This window comes from Varroa jacobsoni, unplaced genomic scaffold (assembly GCF_002532875.2).
Source record: "Varroa jacobsoni isolate VJ856 unplaced genomic scaffold, vjacob_1.0 scaffold_448, whole genome shotgun sequence".
In the NCBI taxonomy this organism is placed as follows: domain Eukaryota; kingdom Metazoa; phylum Arthropoda; class Arachnida; order Mesostigmata; family Varroidae; genus Varroa; species Varroa jacobsoni.
This window is the reverse complement of record NW_019213350.1, coordinates 321,621-348,505: the sequence shown is the minus strand read 5'-3', so window position 1 is coordinate 348,505 and position 26,885 is coordinate 321,621. Positions and strand designations below refer to the sequence as shown.

Here is a 26,885-nt window from a genome sequence, read left to right as displayed (position 1 = left end):
GACAGTACATGTGCATGTATATAAAAAGCCGCAATGTACATGATTGACTGTTTGCGAGGTGGGAAACACGAGGTTCTGAAGTTCCACTGGGAGGTCAGCTGAAAAAGTATCGACCAAGTTAGTAACACAAGAGAAAGGGTCGGCATAAAATTGCCGAAAAACTGGAAGGTCACTCGGTGGGTCAGTTGGGTAGAAAAGGAATCGTAAGTAGAAACAATGTGAAACTGTTAGCGAGGGACTTGAACCGTATTCTTTTCGACCATAAGCCACTTTTCGTAAATCATCATTGTGCGGAATAAATCGAACAGACTTCTGCTAAACGTTGCGATCTTGGTAGTTTACCCCTTATTGGTGATGACGTAGTGAATTCGTTTGTTGCAGCCAGCCCGGTTTTGCTTTCAAAGCTGAAATTTGAGTTAACCGTAAATTGATCCCGTTGAAAAGAGTAGCGCAGCGTTTGAGCTATAAATACCTTATATATATTTAGAAAATGTGGACGTCATGTCACGTCACGTTACGGGCGAAAACGTTAAAAATGTGAACGGTGAGTCGTCAGTGTTAGTACAGAGCATGCATAAATCTTTTGGATTAATGACACATTTGTTTCGTAAGATAGCTCAGTGTATCTAGAGATGACATGAATAGAATTCACGAAAACTCACAAAATCAAGAATATAATAAAAACCGTGCAAAGTTATATGTGGGGCGTACCGCGAAAATGACGCGTGTTTTTTTTTTTTGTAATTATCGTTAAAATAAGGTAGATTATTGAAAAAATGATAATACTTGAAATGGATTAAATATATATATATATATATATTTTCTGTCGGTAAAGCTTCACAATCTATCTCTATAAAGAAAGACAAGCTATACTACCAATTTTCATCTTTTTGAAAACAAAGCGAAAGCTAAATACTGTATGTTGTTGAAGTGCAAGTTAATATTGAAGGTCTTAAATTAAGTCCACACGTTTGATCGACTTCCGAAGTAATCGATGATTTAAAAAAAATTCAATTGTTGGAGAGAAGAGATGCAACAGTAAAGACGCGCTCTGAATTCCGCAATGGCAAATCGTAAGTTTGTAGGATGCATAAATTTATCAAGCCATTGTATTGTAGTACTTTGCGCAGTTTGTCAAGTGTAAACAACTCCAATTCGTCGCCGCACCACATTCACCGTTGTACGTACCAGAAGCTGCTGAAGACATGAAGCTACCTGAAGACTACATTTTACGCCGGTGAAGCCGATTCCCGAATATGGGATCTAATAACTAGCTAGCAAAAAAGCTAATAGCTAGCAAAAAAGCAACAGGCCCTTTCTGCGTCTCAAATACATTAATCTAACGAACCAGCTATGGGGGGGCATAGGTTTAAGACGAAAAAAAATGATTTCAGTGAGTATTTTATCTTTGTTCATTGTTGCTACGTTGACAGCTTTGTGCGAACGTAAGGCGAACTTGAAAGACCGGGATGAAAATAAAGGAATAGCCCAGACGCACGTTATGGTATAGTAGGAAAAGTAAACTGATACCGCGAAGAAAACGATGAGCGGCAAAAACAGGAGAAAAATACATTACTATTCTGTTCACGCGAATGCTGCCCAATATCCTGTTTTAATGGCATTTGTTCTCGTTATGAAACCGCCTTCAGGTGCACTATTTCGCTACGCTGAATCTACCCGCTGGTAGGATCCAAAAGTTGCGCTTTCGCGGTGTTCCAATGGCAAAATCATACGCTGAACGTTTTATTAGTTGATCGCCTCAGGCCAGCGTTTATTTGTATACAGGTGGATACGAGCTGCGGCGTCAAAAGTAAACTATTTCCATGTTCCCTGTTATTGTGCCTATATTATATTAACAATATAGTTATCATCCGGTTATGTCCAACCCGTTTGTAACATGATAAAACAAGCTGATCTGTTGGCCAATTGGCACGTCGGTGTCTACCTACAGAAACAACACTTTTCTGCATAAACCCTTCATACATGTCCAAAAGGTCGTAATAGTTGTGCATGATAAAAAAGAGTTAGCCAAACGTGGCACCTGGCACACATTATTTAAACTCGATAATAGCAACATGTTTGTAATATATGTTTAGATAATACCTATAAACTACAAAAGAGCAACATAGAAGCACGTCAGCGTTAGCAAGCTTAAGCTGGCAGCTTACTCTGTTCTAGCGCCGTTATGCTTAGCTGGATTTGTACACCTCAAATTGATTTAGTAGAACAGCGTTCTTGCAGTGAAACGCTACCTTATCGACATTTATGATTAAAAAACAAAAAAGGAAGATATCATTAGTCGTTGAGCAATGTTACGATTTTTAATCCGGTGTTCTTCAGTTGCTGTGTTTAATTGAACCTCCAGGGTATATGTGTAAATATTGACATGTAGATACAATTTATGCGACTTTCCACTTTTAATTCGCTCTCGATAGACGCACATAAGAAGAGGTACTTACCCATAATAGCATATGTAAATGTGCATACTTCGCCCGTTTGGCTTGGTTCCCTCCGCCGTTGTCGAGATGACTGACTAAACGATGATTTGCCAGTAGGCGACTATCCAAGGCATGGCAGTACGGCATATGTGCGTAGATGTACATATTCACATATGTACTCTTCTGAGGATCGTGTCATCCAGAGGCAGTCAATTTCCGAGTGGACATTGGCTGACGTAGTTTGACTCCCTTAGCCAGCTCCCCTAAGGGTCGTCTTTCATCCATATCTAAGTCTTTTTCAGTATGAGCCCGGCAGGCTTTTACGACTTAGCCTCTGGTTCGGGGCGAGGAGGTGGCGATAAGCGGCGAAGCAGAATCTTAAGCTCAATGATGATCCCAGGCGGATTCTAGCCAAAGAGCCACGTGACTGACCCACTGGTAGTGTTGCACAGTACAATTGAGCATAGGATGTAGATAAGGCGGCTTTGCACGCCACGTTCTCAAGCAGTACTTTAGCCCTAGCCCGTATATGCTGCCAAGAGAGACTCAGCAAGGTTAGTGGTAGCCGCTTGAACTATTGCTGCTGCAGCCGTAACAAGAGGAAATAATCAGGACCAAAAAAAAGCTGGATCCATGGTCAACCATACAACCTGCCCCTGCTTCTGTAACTGTCCGTGTTTAAGTGTGCCGTTATGAATACAAAATTAGAAACTTGACGAGCCGGAATAGTACGGACAGCGTACCACGTACAAATGCGAGAAGCCTACAAACAGTCGAAAAACAAACGAACGAACAAAATACTCTCCAAAAATAAGGGAAGACTTCGGCTATCCAAGGGCGACTGTGCGGCCGTACATGAGCCGGAGGATAGACTAAGCACGAACTAAATAACTTATCTCCCCTCCATTCTCCCGGCTCAGGTTTAGTCTCCATCTGTAGGAATCAGGGTTGTCGCTCATGGCCTGCATGTATTTCACCAATCTTCGTGTATTGCTGCTTTGTCTTCTTCTTAGTCCACTTTCCTTTTTTCACTCATTAAGACCTTCCTCCTGCAGCAGCGACAGCCATGGCACTCCTAGCCTAGGATGGAACGTGATATAACGATAGAAATGAACAAGAGGCTCGTTTTGCAAAACACTTGCTGGTCCGAGAGGTCTTAAACCGAAATCCACCTCAGTTGGGATGCGGCGTCCCATTATTGCGCTTTCCAAGAACAGCAGTAACCACCATACCTCCAAGCTCCAGGATCATCGCTAGCCTCTTTCCTGGACTTTTATCCGATTCCTGACATTCACGGCTTCGCTTGAGATATGGCTCCATCGGCGCCAGTCAGGATCTAGCTTATCCCTGCAGAGCAGCTACGCAAGGCCTTGCGAGATCCCGGTGAACCTGAGCCTTCTTGATGGCTTCTACTTCTGGCAGTGCTTCTCTTTACTCGACTTTCCCGAAAAAGATGGTCACGCCGTCCCGAATCGCGGACTACAACAACATCAATAACAAACCGCGCCAGCAGACAACGGTAAAGAAAAACGGACCCTAGCTTACTATTAGCCAATGCTCTCTTATCAGCTAAAACCTAATTTACTTTTTCAGCGAGGACATAGGTGAATCTAGACAACGGAGGGGGCAGATATGGAACTAAATGCAATAAAAAGCGAAGAGCTGTAATTGAAAGCAACAGAATTGAAATTTGCCACTATCAGATCATGGTAGCGTAAAGCTATGGTGCCTTATGGCTTTATTTGATGACACTAAACGCTCAAGAATCTCAAATAACTGACTCTATAAGTGCAAAATAGATGGTTACTAACAGTATCTTCTGTAGTTTTGCGATATAGCTGTAAAAAGATTAAGGAACCTTAGGACGAATTGACCTATTACCCTTCTAGTGAGTCTTTAAATACCAGGAGAGTCGCACGTAACTATTTCGTCTTTCGGATCACCCAATTTTTCGAAAAACCGCTGCATAAAGCCAACAGTTACATCGGTGAGAAGAAGTTGCCATTTTATCAGTTGATCACCTTGCGATCGACGGCAGATGTGGGTTTTATGACGACGCACATTTTTTTGCAATAAAAGCATTATCAACATACGTCAGAGTTAGTTTTGATTATTTTTAAAAAATGTACAAAATAGCATACGCGAAAAACCGTTCTTAAGGCAGCTGCGGTATGGGATAAGCTGAATGTACACTTAGTGTTTTCGTACCCTAATGCATCGTTGGTTAGAGCGTTGCCTAGGTTTTTTAAGATAGGCTGATGCAACAACTAACGGTACACGAAAGGATTCTAATCATCAAGAGCCTGGTATCTATGTATTATCACAAAGCCATTAGCGATTTTAAGGGCGATTAAGCCTTTTTGGAAGCGAATAGATTTTCCTGCTGGTCTGAGACCCGCCAGAGATGGCTGAGCTTTAAAAGTACTCTGACCTATTTTAAGTAGTTGCAAATCAACAAAACAATGAACTTTGCCGGTAAGTTGATTGCTTGTTGAGCTCTGCTTATTCATCGATGTCTATCGTCCTAATAAAGGAGATATATAACGACTATTAGGTGCGGCTTTTGTCAATTACAGGAAATTAATAAAGTATTTTCGTCTGTGTAACACTGGCCGTCATCGTGTTAACCAGTGTTCTTTCTATAGACGATTCAGGCGACCTGGTTGGTAAATTCATATACTTTAGCTACGGAATATTAAAAAATTGAAGGTATCCCATCTAAGCGTAATTCTCATAGCTAGAGAAATCTATCCTGGTAAGCGTGTCGTTGAGAGAAGACGCCGCTATAGATGACCTATTGAAATGAATCGACAGAATTCCAGTAAGCGTCACAGATCTAGAATAAGTTCTAAAAACGTATTTTTTTTTTAAATACTGTCGTAATTAAGACCGATTATATTAAATCAGAGAGAAGCCTACCAGATATTTAAATACAATATAATATTAATTGAAATCTAATATCTGCCTTTTCGTAAAAACGAGAGGAATCGATTCTTAAAAAATTATTTTATCATATATGTAATAATTTACGTTCCGATTTAATCATGTTTCTTCAGTTTTTCATATCGATACAATATACAAACGTTTTCGTATCATACTGTGATGTTTCGTATCTTTATCTTTCGTTCAACCTCTTACAAAACATGCTGTTAAAGGACCGCTTCTGATAACAACTTGTTTATCTAGTGCGTGCGCGAATTTTCACAGATTTATCCTTTTATCTCTTGGTGGTTAGCCGGACTAGACGTTGCGCTAAAGTTCTCTAAATACATACCTGCTTCTTTTAACTTCAGTAGGAGAAAATGCTCACCATACCATGCTCCTTGCTTGCATAATTGCCCTTTGGTGAGCAGGTGTTTCTTAAATAATTCTTCGTTGTAAACAGCGCAGGAGCAATGCTTCCGTCCCCATCGTGTGACTTAATTGCAGTTAATAGAGGGGAGATGGATTTTAAGAACAGCCGATGAACGATGGGGCGGCAAATACAAATGCATGTCTGGCACGCAGTGTTCATTTTTGGCTAGTGGCAAACAGCAGGTGGCTCAGCCTAAGATTAACGCTCTCAATGATGCTTAGAAGCGGACTTAGTAATAAGTGAATTCGTGCGTCTATGAATATCTCATAGGCTTTTGGCCTTTCGACAAACACGGACGAAGTAGTCTTTATTACTATCGGTGTAATCGTTGCGGCAAGCTAATCAATTGAATGGTTTATTTCTCGTTTTAAGTTTCATCCCCCCTATATATGCGATTCGACCATCGAGGCATACGTAAATGTTAGTTCAGAATGCTTTTTCCGTGGTCTTGCGTAATCACGCTCAATTTTCTCGTTCGTTCGCTAATCTAACGTACGACAAAGAGATAGCAATGACATTAAGTTATCAGGGCCTACGAAACGGTAGGTTCTCTATGGCGTTAGTAACTTGATGCTTCCTCGGATGCAAAGACACCCACTAGATCATCAAACCAACCAAACAATTAAATTCTACTTCAAAGAGCGCAGCTTGTGCACATGTACGCCTTTGGTTTAACGCGAACAATTTTTCGGATAATCGAAAAGTAAACGAAGTCCATGCTCGAATCTTTGCCAGCAAATTTGCTGCTTGCCGTTTCTACCATTTGCCAAGCTTCTACTCTAGGTGAAATAACAGTGTCTGATGAACTTTGAAGTTCGAATTTACTGCGCGATTGGCTTATGTTACGTATCCTTCGCATTGCATTCAAACGTAAAAAATCTCTGCAACGGGTTAGCTTTTCACGGAGCTCCTGCCAAAGCAGCGTAACTAAAAATAGCCTGGTCAAGATGATGATTCTTAATGAGAGTAACCCATCATCGATACTTAATTAAGAATATTTTCACCTTACTAAGCAGGCAAGCTGGCATGATATAGCGTACAACAATGTCATTGCAACACATTTTTCCCTGGCTACTACGTCAAGGTTCTTACCTAACAATCCTTGAAGCACTATCAGGATTCATTCGACATATCTATCAGCCCTTGTTGGTGCCCCTGTGACTTGTCTGTCTGTTTGTCTATTTGTCAGTAAACTGTGGTCACGTTAAGCAACTTGCTTGAATTTGTCAAATATCACCATCTATGTTGAATGTCTATTGAACTTCGGATGTCTCAACTGCTTTATGTTACCGGATGTGATCTACATCACATTTCTTTCGCCGTCTATGCTTTCTTCCTCATTCTTGCCCTCTTGCTCTTTCCGAGTACCATCGGCATTAACCCTCTGAACAAACAAGGACATCATCAGTTCATCGCTGCACACGACAGCTTCACACAATGCCTGACCTCCTAGACAAGCTCTGGAAAGATTTCCTATCAGGCAATTATCGTTTCGTGACTTTCCCTTGTCGGCGCTGCGTGATTCACATTGCCGATCTACCGTTTCTGCATTATTGAAAAGCTGGTGCTTGCATAGCTGCTAGGCCTACGAGCATTTCTACCATTTTATGGCTTAAAAAAGCGGTCAGCAAATCTCAGCCATTTTTACCAGCGAAGGGAGTAAGGGGTACGGAGTACGAGAGCGATGTACGTGACCCGCTTGACTTCGCTTTTACGCTTTGTGTCAGACAACATGATCGCAGCATTTGTTCCCTGCGCTTCGAAAGTCGATGAGTTTTCGACTTGTCAATGATTGTGCAGACAGAAACATAAAAGACACAAGATACGCGCAGTCTGATTAGTGATGCAACAAAGTCAACCGCTCTGGGCTAATCGAGGATGGAAGTTGTTCATTGAATTGCTATTGCCCTATACAACAAGTAGTTTTACAAAAGCGCATTTACCTTATTCTTCAGTCACATTTAACCATGTTACTAACTATTAGGCGTAATTCCAAATGCTGCAATATGGTTTCATCATTGGCATATACATTGTCAAGGATGCTACCTTTATCAACATTACGGATGTAACTTATAAAGCGCAGTTGATTTTTAAATAATAGAAATCCGTTATCCGAATAGATATATATTACCCCTATCATAAGCCGAGCTCATTCACATACAGAACACCCTAATATGTACATCGGTAGTCTAGCTTTCCCTAGCAAATCTATTTGTCACAACTGAAAAGCTGATCGTTTTCTATCGCTAATTTCTCTTCTAATAAGCAAAACAAAACATCTACAAGTGAGACCTTCACAGCTAATTCAATCTGAATAATAACGCGAACAGTTTGAACTACAAGACTATAATGCCCATGTATCCCTGCAGTTCCTCTAAGCATCGTCTGCTTTTTATTGAGACACACAGAAAAGTTTTAAGAGGTCTGGCAAGCCATCAATGTCGTTTGCTTTGTGGTATGGATTTGTTGTGTTCATCAAAAAAGCGTTGGCGTCATTCAATTCTATATTTCACTATTGTGGGCATCCAAATCTGTCAAGCAACAAAATTGTGCTTGATCTTCACTTAAACATACGTTTGTAACATAAAAACCTATTCCCGGCAAGTCACATTTACTACATTTTACCGAACCTGTTCTGAAAACTATCTCAGGACACTTATCCGGCCTAAAAGCAGCAGGGACAGTGTAATGAAATAAGCGATAAACTGTTCGGACAAACAGATCGAGCAAGCGCCTAGTAACTAGGCTTATGATTTTTTTTGATCCTATCTAGCGAATGATCCAAGACACACCTATGTTTATAAACACTACTTCCGACCACAGCTGTTAAACAGTATATCTGCGTAATTTCTGAGGAAAAATAGCCATTGGCGACCGCTGTATTTCAATACAGTGCTTATTAGTTCCGTCTACTTACACCTAAATTTTGTACCCTTGAGTCTTCCAACTAAAGGAAAATGATCACGCTTAATAACAACAAACACCAAACTGATAGGTCATTCAACGAAAATAATCGTTTACATACGTTAGCGTAAATTCGCGTCTAAAGAAGTGTATTATAATTTTTTTTTGATTTCGCCTTCCAGCATCACGTGCGTTGGATATTTATGCTCGCTGAGATGCGTGGATAGAGAAACTTCTTCTTTAGAGCCTGTTACTTTTCATTGTTTAGAATTCTCTATTAAGGATAAATCAAAAAAAAAACAATATCTCCTTGTTCCTGAACTAACGCTCTCAAAATGGAAGGATAAGGCACAAGCAGAAGAACCAATTCTCGTTGTCCCGAGCTAACTAAACGCACGAGTGAGTCCTTTTAATTGATTCGATTACGACAATGTCACCAGGTCTCCCCGTGGTAGTTCAGCAAGAAGTTTATGTTGAAATGAGTAAGAACTAATGCAAGGATAGGCACTCAGTGTTGTCACCATTAGAAACTGGCCTGTAGGAAGCGATAAAGAAAGTGGACCGAAACACTGTATTTCCACAGGGCCCTAAAGTGGGTCACTACATCCGTTCTGTTCGTCATCGTAATGGCGTGGAGGCATGTGGCAGAGCGGCCTGGCCTTTTTAATTTGGCATTTGCTCGAACAGCAGCGCGTTGGGCGGGTGTGAGATGACGCCGCCGTCCCCATCTCCACTGCAGGTATCATCAACGAATGGACCTCTTCTCGTACAGATAAACTTTGTCAAACCCACAATTAATATGGCCTCTTCATGGCTGGATATCCGCGTCAGCTATTCTCCTGAGCATCTTCGTTCGTAAAGCCAACATGGCTGAGTCGGGCTAAATCGGGTCGAATGAATTTAGCAGGGGAAGTACGTCATCCTTAAACCTTCGCTGACGACCCACAAACGAATGCTACGAACGGACCTTGTCACCATAGAAGGCTGATAAAGGAAAAATGAGACTTTCATACGAAGAAGCAGCCGTCCAGCCCATCAGGTAAGTACATATGCCACCCATCGGTCGGCACCTCAAGAATAATAATCGCAGCTGACAGAGCTCACGGATAGAAAGACTAAGACCGAAACCGGCATACAGAGAAGGGCCAGGACTAGTAAAGCGACAAAAAGGGACAATTAAACTAAGAGGGAATAAAGTAGACATTGCCAAACGATGCGTCAATAAGGCATTCCTAAAGCAGGAACCCACAGGTCGACTGTAATAGGAGAAAAGAAAGGATAAACTTGGGATCTTTTGGGGTAGGCTAAAAAGAGAGAGAAGACATCGTAGCAGAAAAATGAAGTAGCCGCGCGTGAATGCGAATTTGTACAGACGTGTTCACTTGCCACCATATAGGTCTTAGTCTACCGAATTGTGGCCGGTCGTACCGATGTGCGTTATGGTGGTCATAGTAGTCGATTAATGGTTGCCAGGGTGGGCAAAGAAAGAGGAAAGCAGTTGCATACGATCGTCCACTAGTAAACATAATATTGGGATCAAGTTTACTGCTCTTGTACGTCGACCGCTTCCTGCTATAAAAATTTAGATGGCACTGATGTAGAAGCGACTCTCGCTTGTACAATGGCCACCGATGGGTCGCCGATCCAGTGTGAACGTCAAAGCAGATGAAGCAGATTTTAAGTAATGGATATAATATGCAACAAGACGTCCTTACAGCCCAGTGACAGGCTTGCACCCAACATTTCGATGAAGAGATGGTTTCGATACGTTTTAACAGGCATATTTGAATCAAAAGGGTTCATACTGTTATGACAAAACATCGTCTCAAGAACGTATGCTATAAGCCGTAAAAAAAAACGTTAATAAAAGAAAGCATAAGCAAGGTGCGTAGAAATTTTTCTATAAGTTCTAAATTACCAGATCACTGTAGAAGAAACGCCGAAATATTCAAAGCCTGTTAGATTTCGTGTGGCTGGACTGTCCGAAAGAGTGACGTCTCCCTTCTCGGCCCCAAAAAGCACCTGCACGGGTCGTCTTAATTGACGGATGGGTTATATTAGGTAAAACTTTTCGTGATCTCTGTGGATTCCATGTTCTCACACAGTCAAAGTCACTTCTTATTCCGTGAGGATGATATCGGAGGGAACTAAATATTTCAGTGCAGTATACGATGCTTTGCTAACACATGACCAGCCTACACATAAGGTTACAGTGAATTAAACAAACCGAAACATTAGACCCCTTTTCGAGAATATATTAACAGAAATATTAGTAAACTATTGTATGTTACACGAAATTGGTAATTTAATATAGGTCCTCCTTCTAACCTATGCTATACAACTCGGTGTTGAAGCTTTTTACGAACGTCAGACGCACACCACGTCCTGTACGATCCTGTACCAACCAGTTTCTGATCTTGCTGGAAAATGTTCCATATGCGCCACCTTATTGGCTTATATTAAGATCGTTTATTCGAGCGTGACATTTTTGGCAAGTGTTTACCCTCGTTAGTGATTAAAGTGGCATGCCTGGGCAGAGTGGCGATGCTGACTTAGGGAGGTAATGGGCAACTTGAAGCGGTTTCTATGCTCAAACGCGTGTGCTTGTCTATTCAAGAGCTAGCAGGTTTGAAAAACAGACAAATACTTGTGAACTTCGCCCACTTACTAAAACAAGGTTTATAACTAGTGGCCGCCACAGCTGTAATGTTATCTAGAGCAACGTCTTTGTTTCCTTCGACGTAAGCTTCAGGTAGGATTTCGTGGCGCACGGTATAGGTATCGAAAAAGGCAACGTAATTACATAAAGGTACGCTCTGTTTACGTCAACACAAGGGCACAATCATCTTTAACTGTTGACACCTTGAAGTTGACCTGAAACGCTATAACCGTCGCAGACGTTCGTGGCTAGTATCAGTACGAAGTATTATTATTCAGTTCGACAGATTAAATAGATGTAACAAAAGCTATATAATTTATTTGCCTTAAATTGTTTTTATTTTATATATAATAGACACATCGTGTGATACGGTTGCGCATACTCTATTCGCTCGTTTACAGCATTTGTATCCCAACTAGCATTGCAATCGTGGAGGACATATCTAAAGCTAGCATTTTTCTAGTGTATAGCGGATCGGTTTCGTTCAGCGCACGCTCCTCTGGCTAGATTATGACAAGAAAGACCACCAAGGCAAGCAATAGTAGAACGCCATTTTGCTTTTTTCTGGGGAATAAAAATGTTGCACAAACTTTTTCTGTGATAATGAAACTTAGCACGTACGTTGTAGCATTGAGTATAGCAAAAATAATCATAACACTTTACAAAAGAATATGGAGGAAGATTTAATTAAAGGAAATCAGCAAACCAAGTAGGTCTGGGCTTCTCTGGAAATTGAAAACCGCAGCTAAACTGCCACCGTAAGTATTTATCCGTAAGGCAGATTGCGCCACTCATCCATTAAATAAAACCTCAATACGCTCCATGGTATTCGAAGCTGCTGGCCTCGATGCTGAATGACTAATCCTGGACAATTGTCAATTCTATTAGGAACGCAACATAAACTTTTCCAACTGTTCTCCATGTTCTTGTCGCAAACAACATGTTTTTTTGAGCTTGTCTTTTTGCGCAAAAATGCGCAATACAGCTAAGAGAGAACTGTCATCTTCGTAAGTGCTACGCACTGGAGAAAGCCAAGGCAGCACTGGACCGCACACAAGTTTATTTCAAGTTGATGACGACCTGTGTCATACAAAAGAAGTTACTGTATCCAATAACATTTTACTTCGAGGCCAACAGCAAACGGCTGGTCCGAGCAGAACTAACAGGGGCTCGGCCTAAACTTTAGGCAAACAGTGACGAAAGCTTAGACACGTACCCAAAAGAATAAAGTAGCAGAAGCATTGAAAACACTATGATGAATGATCTCGACAAACGTTGCAGAACTCTTCACTTGCAACAATCTCTAAACAATTGGCTTTTTCTTTTCAAACCACTGCTAACAGACCCTGATGAATAACAACGTAAATACTGCTAATAAATGCTGTTAATACATATATGCTCAGGTTAGCAGTCGCCAAATCAGCTATCGGTAGAGTCAGTCACTGATAGCAAGTTTTTTCGATGTTCCGCGAAGTGCCAAAAAAAAAAAATACGCAACCTCGCGCCGCCTTTTTGGACTTTCGAATATAAGAACAAGTTATACACACAGGAATTTACGTTTCTCCGTAATATAAGCCCGGGTCATACCACTATTCTCAACATAGGCTCAGATAAATCAGACGGTGATAATAGTACGGCGTTAGCCATTAAAGCTGGAAACTGTCGAAAAGTGGTGAAAAATTGAGCATTTTAGTTGTGAATCTGTATTATTTAACGCGGTATACTATGGCTTTTAGCTTTTTTTTTTTTATAGAAAACGTGTCACAGCCCAAAAAAGTCGCTTTTCGTTCAAAAAAAAATTGCTATAATTAATTTATTTATAACATTTAACAGGTACTAAATTTTTCTACCAGCAATTAAACAACAAAAATAAATACAATTTAGTTTATCGTGCGACTCTGTATGCACATAGGCACTCGATAAACTGTAAAGTGACAATATATCAAACCATTTCGCGCATGTAGACCCAGTCCAATATAAACGATGAAGAAAATGGTCCTTACAGATAGTGCCGAAAAAATAACGATTGGCATATACTTACACGCGAGTGAAGGCAACGAGGACTAAATCAAAAAAGGCATAACGCTCCAAATTTCTCTATCTCGTTTTTGCAGTGCGCTCTCCCCACACTGCAGCAATATGATTGGTGTGCCTACGATATATTCGCTGGCACTAGAAACACTGAGTTCTTTTTTTAGCGCGGAATCTCTGAAAGCGCAAAAAAATTTCAGCCGTCCACAATCCGTCCCAACGCACCTATACCGTGCATAATCGTGTGCTTGTCAAGAAGAATTAACAGTTCGCGGTCTCTTAGAAACTGAGGCAGTTGAAAAACTTCTGATAGCCACATGGGGCCTCGGCTATATTGAGGTATTGCTAAGCTGGACAATTCCCTTATATAATTTTTTTTGATAACGCTTAGGCTATAACGTGCCGCGCATGTTTTTATTTTTAAGAACGGTCCGATTATTACGAATATTATTTACCCGCAATGCATATTTGGCTTGGGCCGATGAGTGTGGGATTCAGCTCGGATAGTAAATTTTATTTCTTTGAAATCATAACATACTAATTTTCAATTCTTTCTTTATCTGTCACTCCAACGCTTGTCATTTTTTTTTTCCACGAACTTTTGACAAGGCCAAAAATGTTAGTAATCTTTGCTTGACTTCAAAAAATATGAAACGGCAGATAAATGAAACATCACTACAGATTAAACATGTTGCGTCCTGTGGCGGGATGGGTTTGTTTAAGTGCCATAGAAGCAAGAGCCCGGGTATCGCTAACGGAGGCAACTGGTCCCATCAAATAGAGGAACCACAAATCGTTGCTCCTATTTTTTTTTATCTCGCTAAACGATAGTGTCACAGAATACGTCGGCGGCATTTATTATGGAACGATTCTGCTAAATTTATACAAGTCCCATTGGGACCTCCTGGTGGTTCATATGGGTTTTAACGATGTCAACTCTGAAATATTACTGTATTAAGCTAGTTTGTGGACGGAAGTGAACGCGGATAAAAACATTTAAACGACTACTCTCGAGTTTGAATAGTTTAGCAAAAATTCCTCAGCTCTTCTATACGTCAGACGTGTAGATAGTTTTGCGTAGTAAACGTTATTTATTTAGCCGCCATAAAGTACGTTCTAGCACTAGAAACGCTATGAAAAAGTAAACATCATGAAAATCTTCTGAGTAACGTCTTTAAGCCAAATCCTCGGGAGCAATTTTCACTACAGTCTGCTGTAATTTTTTTTTATCCGGTTAAAGCAAATTCATAATCCTATTAGGCGCTCAAGACAAGAGATGCTCTCCAATATTGGCAGAGGATATAAAAAGTTACTACATAGGTATATACTCTCTTTAATGCAGAATACCACTAGCCATTAAATCAGTTCTCGATAAATGCACTTACCTAATACGTACGATGCCACTGTCTATGCCCATCCGACGATATATTCTCTATATTGCTACTTTATATTACCCGTTTGATGTTTTTAGTTAAAAAAATCTTCACCATTTACACAAGACAACTCTGCGACCCATTAGCAGCGAATGCTGGGTGTTACAAGATTATTCAACGAGGTATTCCTGCGGAGGATAGAGTCGACACGTTGGTTTCGACCGTTGAGACGTTGTGACATAGGTAAACCCGGCTAAGTACGGCCCAAACCCAGGAGGAAGGACAAACCTAGTGCACTATTTAATTAACAATTAACATGCGTGGTAGTCAGCCCACACAATCATTGGCTCACGAAATGGGGCGCGAGGAAACTTTTGTTATCGTGTAACTCGCTTTCGGTGTCATAAAGTATATAGCGTATTTGCCGACGGCCTATCGGCAACCGAAAAAGATGCCAATGAAAGGCCAGTTTTGTATGCTGTTTGGAACACGACCCTACCTCACTTGCTCAGCAAGTCTCCTGGAACGTCGTATGGACTCGTTGCTTATATAGCGAAACTCGTCCTCTTCAGAGGCGCTTAGGTGGATTCAAAGAGGATAATATAGCGCTTAAGTGATGCAGTCTACACATTGCCATTAGTAGTCCTCTTTGTTACTTTAGCCAATGGATCTAAAAGGAATTTTCTTTCGGTAAACTTACCACAATTTAGTTATTTTTGAATTACCATACATAAGATATTACCAAAATCACTCTATACTATTTGAAGTAGCAGGAATGGCCGATAAATTAGATTAAACAATGAATTTCGATATAAAAAAAATGTTGAATTTTTAGTAAACAATATTCCCTCCAGCTCCTAGATTATTTTCGTATGAGTACAGAGTATTCGATTCCACATGATCCTGTTGTTAAAAAAGTCTTTCTTCTGTCTATCAGGTCCATACGCTTACTGGCGTAATAGCACATACGGATACTGGATCCTCGATCCGCCGATAATCTCTGCTAAGTAATTTTTGTTGCAAATCATACATAATCTTCTGTACTATAGTTACGTAACCACCCTGCTACGCCCTTAGATTGCTCACAACACTAACATGATAAAAAGATAGGCGTTAAATCATATGGAATACGTACGTACTTACGCGTAAATGCGCCGGCAATACACGCACACAGCTGCAGTCGCATTTATTCAAATTATGAAACCGTGCATTCGAGCGTCGTAAAAGCTGAAAGGAGCTATGAGAAATCAAAAGAGCATGACGATTAACAGGGCGACTAACAGCATTCGACCCGGGTAATCACCAAAACTCTCCAGAGGGGTCTATCGTCTATAAGTTTACTTCAGCTGGCTTTATCCGTCTTCTCATACAGATTACCTGCTGTTACATACTTTTTAGGAGTATAGAGAACGCCTCTCTGTCGCCCTTTGCGAACTACTACTCGTAGGTTGGGCCGCCTTAGGTCGTTTCAGTTGTCGTCGAAAAATTTACAGCCGTCTGGGCATCCAGGGGGGTCGGAGTATCTATCTATCTATCTATCTATCTATCTATTCTATCTATCTATCTATCTATCTAATCTATCTAATCTATCTAATCTATCTAATCTATCTATCTATCTATCTATCTATCTATCTATCTATCTATCTATCTATCTATCTAATCTATTTAATCTATCTAATCTATCCAATCCTATCTATCTAATCTATCTAATCTATCTAATCTATTTAATCTCTCTAATCTATCCAATCCTATCTATCTATCTAATCTATCTATTCAATCTATCTAGTGCCAAGTTATTGTAAGGTGACAATAAGCTATTTGTCCGGAACTTCCACAAAAGCAAGAACAGTGGAACTGGGGTTAAATTTTAGACTTTCAATGTATAGGCCCACGATAAATCATGAAGTAATTCGGCTAAACGCTACATTTTCACTATGACGTGAACAATGTCAACTCGTATTATTGTAAGCATTCAAGATTGATTAAGCAGTTTATACGGAACTAATAAGTTGATGGAACGTTGCGTGGTTTCAGGAGCTCTGTTCAGTGAGGAGCTGAAAGGCAGTTCAGCAGAATTGGCCTTTAAATACGCGGTGATGCGAATCAATAAAGACCGATCGCTCCTGCCTAATGTCACGTTCCAGTATGACATACAGTACGTACCCAAAGGGAACAGCTTTCGAGCCGCCAAAATGGGTATGTACAACTATTTAGATACCACCTACAACTACGATCGACAAATGAGCATAGGTCGAAATATAACTGATACGCCGTGATAAAATACCTTCTATTCCAAATTATCGTGTCGTCTGTATCAAAAGCGTTCTAGCTAATTATATAACATGACAATAATTTTTTTCTGTAATGTGCCTATATATGAAGGCAACCATGCTTTCGTAGTTAACCAGTCTAAACCATTTGACTCGGCTAACATATATTCCTTCTGTTCCTGCTGGTCATATCTGTTTATCCCTTGTAGTCATTTTCCCAATTCATGCATGTGCCTCTACCAACGATTTTATGATACACATAACGTTTCACTAAACCTCTTATATTACGGCCTTTATTACCCTACGTAACCGTGTTACGTGCAGCGTGTCAGCTGATCTCGCAAGGAGCTGCGACGATATTCGGGCCATCCGATCCTGTCGTGGGCGGACACATTCAATCGCTGGCCGACTCACTCGACATCCCCCATATCGAATCGCGGCTTGATCTCGAGACCGATGTTAAAGATTTTTCAATCAATCTTCACCCCGACCCGCAGGTGATGGGCAACTCTCTCAAGGATCTCGTGTCTTACCTCAACTGGACCAAGATTGCCGTCCTCTACCAGGACGATATTTGTAAGTGTGAAATAATTTAAACTGACCTATTAAAGAGGGATGAATGTACCTAACACACCAACTAGACAAGGTACCCGTAGCTTGCTCCGCCAATACCAGCGTTCTAGAAAAATGTTGCCCACAATAGCCACGAAAAGGGTAAAAACAGAGGCAGTTAGACAAAGGAGTAAATACACGTAGACGCATACAACTCTATCACGTCGAATTTATCCAATGTAATTAAGGCAAATATTGTGTATCCTATAATAAGAGCCTAATTAGTATTGTCGAGGCTAGCAAAGACTACGTAAACATTGTCAAGATAGTAAGCTAGCCAGATAAATAAACGGTTATCGAGCGTCGACCATTAAGTAAATTCAAGCAAATATCTAAATATGCTTTCCGTCATTTCATACTAAAGACCGCTTATTATTAATGTTATTATGTTGCTTATCTAATTCGAACAGTGCCTATATATGAACCAATCCTCGATTCTTCTAGCTAGCGCAAAATCTTTTTGTCAAAGCTGACAGATATACCCTAGTTAAAGGTGCAAGAGCTGCAAATACAACTTCTTTCCGACCCCAGCGCAGTGGCATGCAATTTCCGCTCTTCGTAGACGCATGCCTTTAACAAGCATTTCCTAACGCCCGCAGCAGACGTTTAAGCGGCACTTACCCCAGAGGGCAGTAAGTTTACTAAAGGAAATGCATTTTATTTTGGGCCTCCTGAGTTAGTCCCTAACCAAATTCCCTCAGTTACTTGAATGAAAGCCGTCTATAGTAAAGGAAATGATCGAACCTCGTCACCATTATATTTATTTTGGGGTAAGCATCATCTTCACCGGAAAACTGCCTAACTCTACCGGACTATAGTCCGCTAGTCAAAGCTGATTTTCTAGACGTTGGTGTACGAAAGTAGAAAGCTCCGAGGCAGATTTTTCTGCATTGCTTTCAGTTGCCGCCCGGTGATCACGGCTTATTGATAAACTAATTTAGATTCCTGTCCACAACAAGGTTGCGCAGTCGCTGGGTTTCATCCGTTGTGCATTTCCCGCCTCAAACCGGCGTGGGTCCTATCTTGCCTTACTGCGTCACTACACTTGATTCTGTATGGGAAGGGGAGATAATGTTGGACGTTACGTAGCATGTTGCATTTGCTGTTCCGTATATACGCAGTATCCGTAAGGTACCGGTTTCATAAGGCAGGTAGAAGAAGAGCAGCTGACTGATGCTCTTCCTTTTCGTTAGTACACAACGCACAGCCTCTTGTTGTTTTCATTTCGTTCGCAATGATAACTACATGCTGATTATGATTCGATCGATTGCCTGAAGCAACAGTCGACTGAGTAAATCTGTAACGATAGTAGTATTAGATACGGGGTCCAGAAGCAGATGCATAGTGACAAACAGCGAATCTCTATTGGACACAGCAGCTTGCTTCCTGACCAGTCGGCGGTTGCCCGACCAGGCAACACTGCGCAAATTTGTTTACTCGGCCAACTTTCCTACACCTTCCACTCCAATATATCTTGTTGTCTTAGCTCGATTTTACACTTGACAAAGTGTTGGCTAAATTGTGCAGCGTGCAGTATTGTTGCACGCGTTGGTATCAACAGAGAGCTCACGTTTTCGTTGCCGTAGATGCGCGCTGTTCTTGTCATTAAGTCTTCGTAATTAGTATGGTTTACGAAGCTTTTCTTTTTGCTTATGATGTCCGTGTAGTACTAATTCAGACGTAACTGGTGTTCTCTAGTTCGTTCTCGCTTAACTTCAGGGTGTGCGTAGTGAGCGCCCAGCTTTCTGCAAACGATAATGCCGGTATCTTGAGCCTTTTCCCTTCCACACGGTTTATGTTCTATACGTAGAATGACTTTGGTGACCTTTCCAATTGTAGTTCTAGTTTTGCTACATACTGCGGGATAAGACCGGCAAAGACGGACAGTCTTGCAGCGGGGTTCGTTACGTCTGCGTGTGCTAGTGCACTTAATTTACTTAGGACTGTTGCAAATATCGAATCTAGCCTCGACTTGACATTATCTGAGTATTCTTTTCATTCTATGTGCGTTGACCTGCACCCCAGTGTCGTCCGTCATAATATATACTGCTGGCTTATTTCGCTTTGTTTCTGCAGTCTCGGAACTAATTTGATATTTCGATGTAATGCCGTGTCCTATTCGCAGAGGACACTTTTGCTTCCCTGAGGCTTAATTGCATTCGACTCACAATAATTTTTCTTGCTATATACCTACAGAGAAAAAAAAGCTTCTTCTAGTCTAGAAGCACATACATACAATGTGGTTGTGCCGGCTTTTCGTGATTTTTTCATTTTTCTTGTTATGTGTATAATATATCATCATATGGGATCGGGGCGACTTCTAGAAACCTGACTGAGCGATAGTTCTATTGGATTGTGACCTACTGTAGTTATTGCTACTTCGCTACTTGCCTCGCCTTTCCAACTGGACAGAGTAGGTTCGAAAGGGCCGTCATTGCCTTCAAAGTCCGCCTTACTACTCTTTTCAAGATCGCTCAGCTCTATTTGCTCGGTTACGTTTTTTGCGGGCTCCTAAATTTATTATGATAGTATTGTAACCAGTTGATTAGTATACGGCTTTTTTCTTTACTCCAATTTTCTTTACCGTATGAAAAATACTATTTACTTTCTAGCATAATTCAAGGTTGTGCCCTTTCTCCTACTTCTTCCTTTGCACTCCTGTGCCGTGTTTATTTTGCTTAACCACGCTTGTACAGCGTGCGATTGCGAGCGGCTCCATTTGAAATCTTTGGTTTTTAAGAAGAATGGAATCTGGACATTTCAATTACCTTTTAATAAAAGCTTCAGTTTTACTTTTTCTTTATTAATCTTATTTTGATCTCAGACGATGCATGATTAATACATAAATGTCGGTTAGAGGATCCAGGTCTGTATGTATCCGATGGAAGGCCAAACGGCGGTAACGAGCAAAAAATTTGAAACGTTTCATTGAAAGTTGCATGCCTATCCTCGACCTAACCACGTTCCTAGGTCAAATTCCTTGGTTCGACGCTCCCTAATGATGGCAGTTGCCTCTCCTGTAAACGCATTTGGCACAGTATTAGTATCCGTGTTCTACTTATAGTATCTGTATTACGTTCTCTCCTTTTCTAATCGGTCCTTGTTCCATCTTAACAGTACCTTACACAAGAGGTAACAGACGATCCCCCTGTCGATCCGCTATACAGAGTTCTAGTTTTTAAAAAGATGTTTTCAGCTATGCATAAGATGTGTAGTCCCCTAATCTGATGTTCTTTAGAAGACGACGTGTTCGATATTCTATGTGATTTGCTGTGGGCTCTGTTGCGGCCATCGTAGCTCGTAACGAATTTGGCACTGCTGTTCTGATGGCGATTTCGAGCGGGTTCTTACCGTTGGTGTCGCCATTGCCGCATACCTACTTCTCTTTCACGTTGGCTATTGCGGTTTTCAATAGTTACGATCTCGGTACGTCTGCCATTTGTCACCTCTCGTTAAACGGGCTATTCGGCACTCTGCAGTTTTTGTCGCTCCTGTTGCGTTCTGCCCCTCTATCAAAATGCATGTATACTTCATATTTCATAGCGAATGTCTTCTTCAATGGGTTCAATCGTTGGGGCTTCGCGTCGGTTGCTGGCACCAGGCTTTCCGTTTGGTTCGTCCACTTCTTCTACTCTGTTTGTATCTAAAATGGCTTTCACCAAATTGGTACTAAGCTGGTTAGTTGTTTAGCCTTGTCGTTTCGTCCCACCCTCGCCATTTAGTGCACACCTGTACGGTGCACTGTTTAACGTTGCACTTTCTTCCTTGTAGGTCCTTCCAGTATCATCTTTGTAGCTGAGATATAGCAATCGCTGTTTTGGACTCAACTTGAGGCACCTTCTATTTTTATTAAGCTTTATTTCAGAATATGTTACCATTTGCAATATAGTCTCAGTTTGCGGGTACACAGTGCCCTTGGTGGCATCGCGGATGAGCTGAGTCGATGCTTTTTTCGTTGTCAGCACCTGTAGGTAATCGCTAAATTCGCCGAGCTCGTAATGACCATGTTGCCGAAAAGCTATAATACTACTATTGCCGCTGTGGCCCCCTTATACAACTCCCAATTGTTTGGTCTTTCTCGTCGACCGGTGTTTGGGTGATTTCTTTTCCTATGGTGATGATAAGCGCACTATTCCTTACTACTTTGCCGGCAGTGCTCGTGTATTTCACAATAGCATTTCTATGCGAAGTGATGACTGGCCACTCACACAATTGTTGAACCGTCTTTTTCCACTGATGCACCACGTTGCCGAAACTTAGATTTCATACGAGCCGAAGCTTCTTTAGAAGATGTATCGTGGAAGCAATGTTCGCTTTAAAGTTAGTCGTAAAACGGGCTTGCCAAAAACCGAGGCAAATTTCCTTCAAATGTCTAGTCGTTGGCATTGCGGACGGTCTCAGATCCTCATTACGGTGATGTCAAGGCTCATGAGCTTCACTAGCTGTAGCGTCTAGAAACCGGCTTCAATTCGTAGTGATGAGATCGTTGTTTCGCAGGCAACTCATCAGAGTGTATAATTGCCCCGATTCTGAATTTCGATGATTTTTGCCAACATCAAGGATCCTTGGTCGTTACTAACTTGTAGACACGCTGTCGAATAGGTAGAGTCAGCGTCACTCATTCGAAACCTAGACCTCTCAATCGAAACCTTGTTTATTAGAAGGTAGACTCTTATGAATGGGGGCTAAACCTATACGGAATGGTTGCACGTTTGTCTACGGTAGTAAAATAGATTCAAGTAGGATAACATTTCAGGCATATACTAAAAGCAAATAGTATGAACATTTATTTGGCGCACGACCCTAGGAAAAGACTGAGAATATCTCTAGCTGTTTGTATAGTATTCCACAAAAAAAAAGCAAATGCTCAGCGGCAGACTTTTCAAGTCACAGTTTTACTGGTGTTCGGCCCATATTAGTAGTGCGTATCAGAATATGCTTACGAACTGGGTCGCATAGAAATAACGTTGTTTGTCTGAGGGAATCTACGGCGGCGATGAATGGCACACCAACATTGCCACCAAACGGGATTCAGCTGAAGTTTCACTGCAATCTATTAAAGTCAAAAAAAAAAAGCTAGATCATTCCCCGTTTTCGGTACGTGGTTCGCTTAATGCGGAGAGGATCTAAACTCTCATTTATTTATGTTAACGCAGTCTCCAGGAGGTCTGTTGTGATTCGTATGTACCAACACAGAGAAATACACACCAGCGGAAAACATCAGTATGCCTGCATCAATGCTGCAAAAGTAAACATTCAATCAAGAGGATGGATGAGCGGACTCATTTTTCTTTCATGGCCTCTGTTATCATCGCCCACTTATGAGTCCCCTTCCCTCGTTTGTATTCTCGTTTCCTCGTTGCTTTAATGATTTTCTCTCTAATAGCTCTTTTTTTGCTTGGTTTTCCCTTGGCTATCTTTTTTTAAATGATTTGAGTCCAAAATAGGCTTTCGTTCATTTAGAATTGTTGAGTGATTTTTACTCTGTGTCCTACATATACTGATTTCGTTGACAACGGCAAAGCGAGGACCTAATGCCACACAAGCTGCGGCAATGGATATTCGCTAATTAAACGATGTTACAATGTGAAGCACAAGTATGGGTAAACGCTAAATGGGGCTATCTTAACCTCGCCAGGGTAAAATTCTAGACAGCTTCGGATAGCAGGGAGATGAACGTCGACTTATTTGAAAATACTTTGATATCTACAAAGTTTTGATATTGATTTTGGGGAAGATCAGTATGCGAAAGCAACGGGAGCGGTACAATCTATGACAGAACACTATTGCGCCGTTGATTACCATTCAGGTACGCCGCTCTATAACTTACTAAGGTTACACCAAGAGTTTTCGTCGTCGACCTTCTATTTTAGTAAAGTTATTACCACGAAACAAAAACAAACGTACGATCTGCATATCTAACCTACGCATATCAAAGCTACGTGATAACACTGTCAGCTTCAAGATCAACGATCTCTACTTTTATGGTAATTGTCACTTCTTAGCCTCCCGTTAAAATTCTCCAAGCCACTCATACACAAGATCGTAGTTTTTTTTTTTAGTTATATTTGCATGACAAGACTTCTACTAAATCGAGGATAAGCCCATTTCGATTACTGGCAGACAAGGAAAAATTGAGCGAACTCTTCTCTGGACAGACTACTGCGCTCAAGAAAGGTTAGTGAGTGAGCCATAGATTGTAAGCCACGTCTGGTAAATTGTCTCATGGCATGGCGATTCCCATTTGTCCAGGCGTAAAAACTTGCCTTCGAAGGCTAGCAAAAAACGTAGGCTCTGGAAAGCGGATGGTAGTCATTGCACATCAACACGTTGATTGCGGAATTTAAATGCCTCGTCTTTGATCACGAACACGGAAAGTTTGCAGGTCAAAGGAGCGGAGCACCGAATACTAAACTGAATCGACGAGGATTTCAGCACGAAGATGCCTGTAAGTCTGTCTGTTAGACCCATTTGTTATAAAATTCCCAGATTAATCTTCCTTTTGTTATTTATTCTATAAAAATCACAAACGACGATTGACGAGGATCGCTTACGTTTCGGACCCCTCCTCCCTCCCCCAAGTGGCAAGAAAAAAAGTGGCTAGTTTGCCCTATAGATAATACGACCATCCATCTTTGCGTAGACTTTTTACCACTGACCTTATTTTGTTGTGCTCCCGACCGGTCAAAGCACCGCATATTAAGTAGGCTTACAAATATGCACATCCTTCCCAGCATGAAGGAGCCGAGTAGAAATAGCAAAATATAGATTATCGGTGTTGTGTATGTCTCTGGCTTGACTTTGGCCGCCACGCGCCAAGACAAGTAGGTGGGAATTCCACTGCGTCGATTTTCGTTTCTGTTCTTCAGAGCAGGCCTTCCCGCTGCCTTGCTTTGATCTCGTCGGCAGGTGCCAATTATCTGTCAATTATATACGCCCTCTTTAGTTTCTACCCAGTTTCTGTATTACAACGATAAACTGAAGTGGCGTTTGCACACATTCTATATCTCACATTATCTGTCAGTCTTCAACGCAACCCAGTTCGATTCAGCAGACCGACGGCCTACTCTTTAAGCCCTCGCACGGGTGGCTGGCCCGTTGTTGACTTTCGTGGTGTCAGGTCCCGTTATGTGTTACACTTCTATGCGTCACGATTTACCACACGCTTCTCGCCCGCACACAATAGCAGTAACTCGGAGCGATGTGACGGTTGTTTTCTCCCCGTAACCTCAGCCGCAAGTTAGCACCTTTTCCACCCCAGAACTACGCGGCTCAGGGGAATCGCACATGTGTTTTGATCTTTTTTGCTGAACTGGTGACTCCACGACGGGGCCGTAGAAAAGACTCGATGTCGTCGGTACCAAGTCTCTTGCGACACCTCGTCTTTCAACTACCGCACTAGGTGCAGCACTCCTGCCATCCTGTATATCTCCGGTTTTGCGGCTCCTGGCTGTGGCTTTTATTAGAATGTCATTTCTACTGCAGTAGAGCTTTCAATAGAAGAGAGACGACACTTCTTCCAGCCACTTCTAACTAATGCTCGTGCCTTTTAAACAAAACAGTACAAAAAGGTGATACATTCGTTTCGATATTTCGAAATCGGCCCCTTCATCTGCTTACGTTAGAAATTACACGGGCTACACGTAGTATTTTATACTCCATAAATTTACGTGACTAGTATTTGGCGCAATATTCTTGGCTGTGCTGTCACTCACTAGCACAAGATCATACTATGCCCTTTACAATTGCATATAACAAACAGTATTTGGTTCTGGTGACGACATATCTAGATATTATTAGGTGTTGGCCGATTTTAAGCCAAAAGTTAAATAAATATTTTTTATCTTTCAGAGTAATATGACTAAATCAAATGTACGTCCTTTTGACCGAAGAACTTCCGTAGTTTTCGAACGAAAAAACATGTCAGTGCGTTCCTCTATCAAAATTATATCAACATCATTCACAGAGCCTGCAGAAATCGAAACAGCTGATAGTCCAATGGTATAAGAGCCGAGCTCTACGGCTGATAGATTAAAACTGGCCAAACTGTTCATATTCTAAACTTTTGCCTGATAGCTAAAAATGTATGCAGTTTGACATTGTCATGGTAGAAGATGACGCCCCTCCTAATCACTAGTTCCGATCGATTCTTTCAACGCTTAGTTGTAACCTTGTCGGTGACTGAAGATCCGAATCAATCATGGTCCAAGTGGCAGCTGCTCGTAATGTATAACCTCTTTCGGATCTCATCAGACGCACTAGCATCACGTTCTTCGGCGTCAGTTTGAGCTTTGTTACAAGTAGCGGAACATATTTTCCGTTACGCAGTACTGTTTATACATATGATCAATTTTTTGTTAATCGCATTAGGAATAACGCTGTAAAACTTCGTGGATGTAACATTATCAAGTAAATTACTTTGAATGAATTAATGCGGTATCTAAAGCGCTGACCTTGTTTTTCTGGCCTTGGAAATGGTTTAGAACTATTTGCTGATAGTTGTATAGTCCTTCGGCAGTACCACTGCTATTGATGTGTTGGGATAGCGGTATCTCTTCTAAGAAGACGTACTATAGAAGGCCCAATTTTGGCAATAATTACATTAACTTCTCTTGTAACTGGTTAACTACTGCGAAGAGCACCTTTTTTATCGAAATTTACGGAACGAAAACTATAGAACCATCTTTAGATCGTTTTCCTCACTACGCATCTTGGCCATAGACAACACGTCTTCTTTTTCGTGCCTGGGCAGCATTTGTGCCTATTCTACTCCAAAAAAGCTGTAAACTATAGCGAATTTTCACAGAACTTTTATCTATATTTAAAATGCTCTGTTCTAAGTCTAGCTAGAGGCATACCAACGACTTTAGTACAAACACTGTCCGCAGTGCTTGCGCTGAGTCCTTTCCTCAGCTTTCAAATGACACCGACGCCAATGTGACTTTGAAGCCATCTAGCGAAAAAAAACTGCCTATACATTTTCAGTGAACGAATACATTCCTATGAGGATTTAGGTTGTGCCATTCTTTTCTCGAAAAGTACCACTGGTGATATCTGGGTCATAAGTTTCATGTTCGTCGTCTGATGTGTCAGCTCTTTGAGGCAAAGGTATTTTTTGACGGCGTTGTAGTAATTGAAAAGCCCACGAGATACTTTATCTCGTCTATTCCGTATCTCGAAGTATTATAGCGGATTCACACGCTAAATGCGCGTGCTTTACTGAGCGCATAGTGACCGCCGTAC

General features: G+C 41.2%; 1 protein-coding gene across 1 annotated transcript in view; it reads left to right on the top strand.

Moving 5' to 3' along the window:
- Window positions 1-16,772: 16,772 nt before the first annotated feature.
- Window positions 16,773-26,885, top strand: part of LOC111260503 (glutamate receptor ionotropic, kainate 2) — a 126,078-nt gene continuing 115,965 nt past the window's right edge. Inside the window, exons 1-2 of the mRNA XM_086968368.1 lie at window positions 16,773-16,956; window positions 17,355-17,606. Of these exons, the coding sequence (XP_086824494.1) occupies window positions 16,773-16,956; window positions 17,355-17,606 (436 nt within the window). The remainder of the gene's footprint in view (window positions 16,957-17,354; window positions 17,607-26,885) is intronic.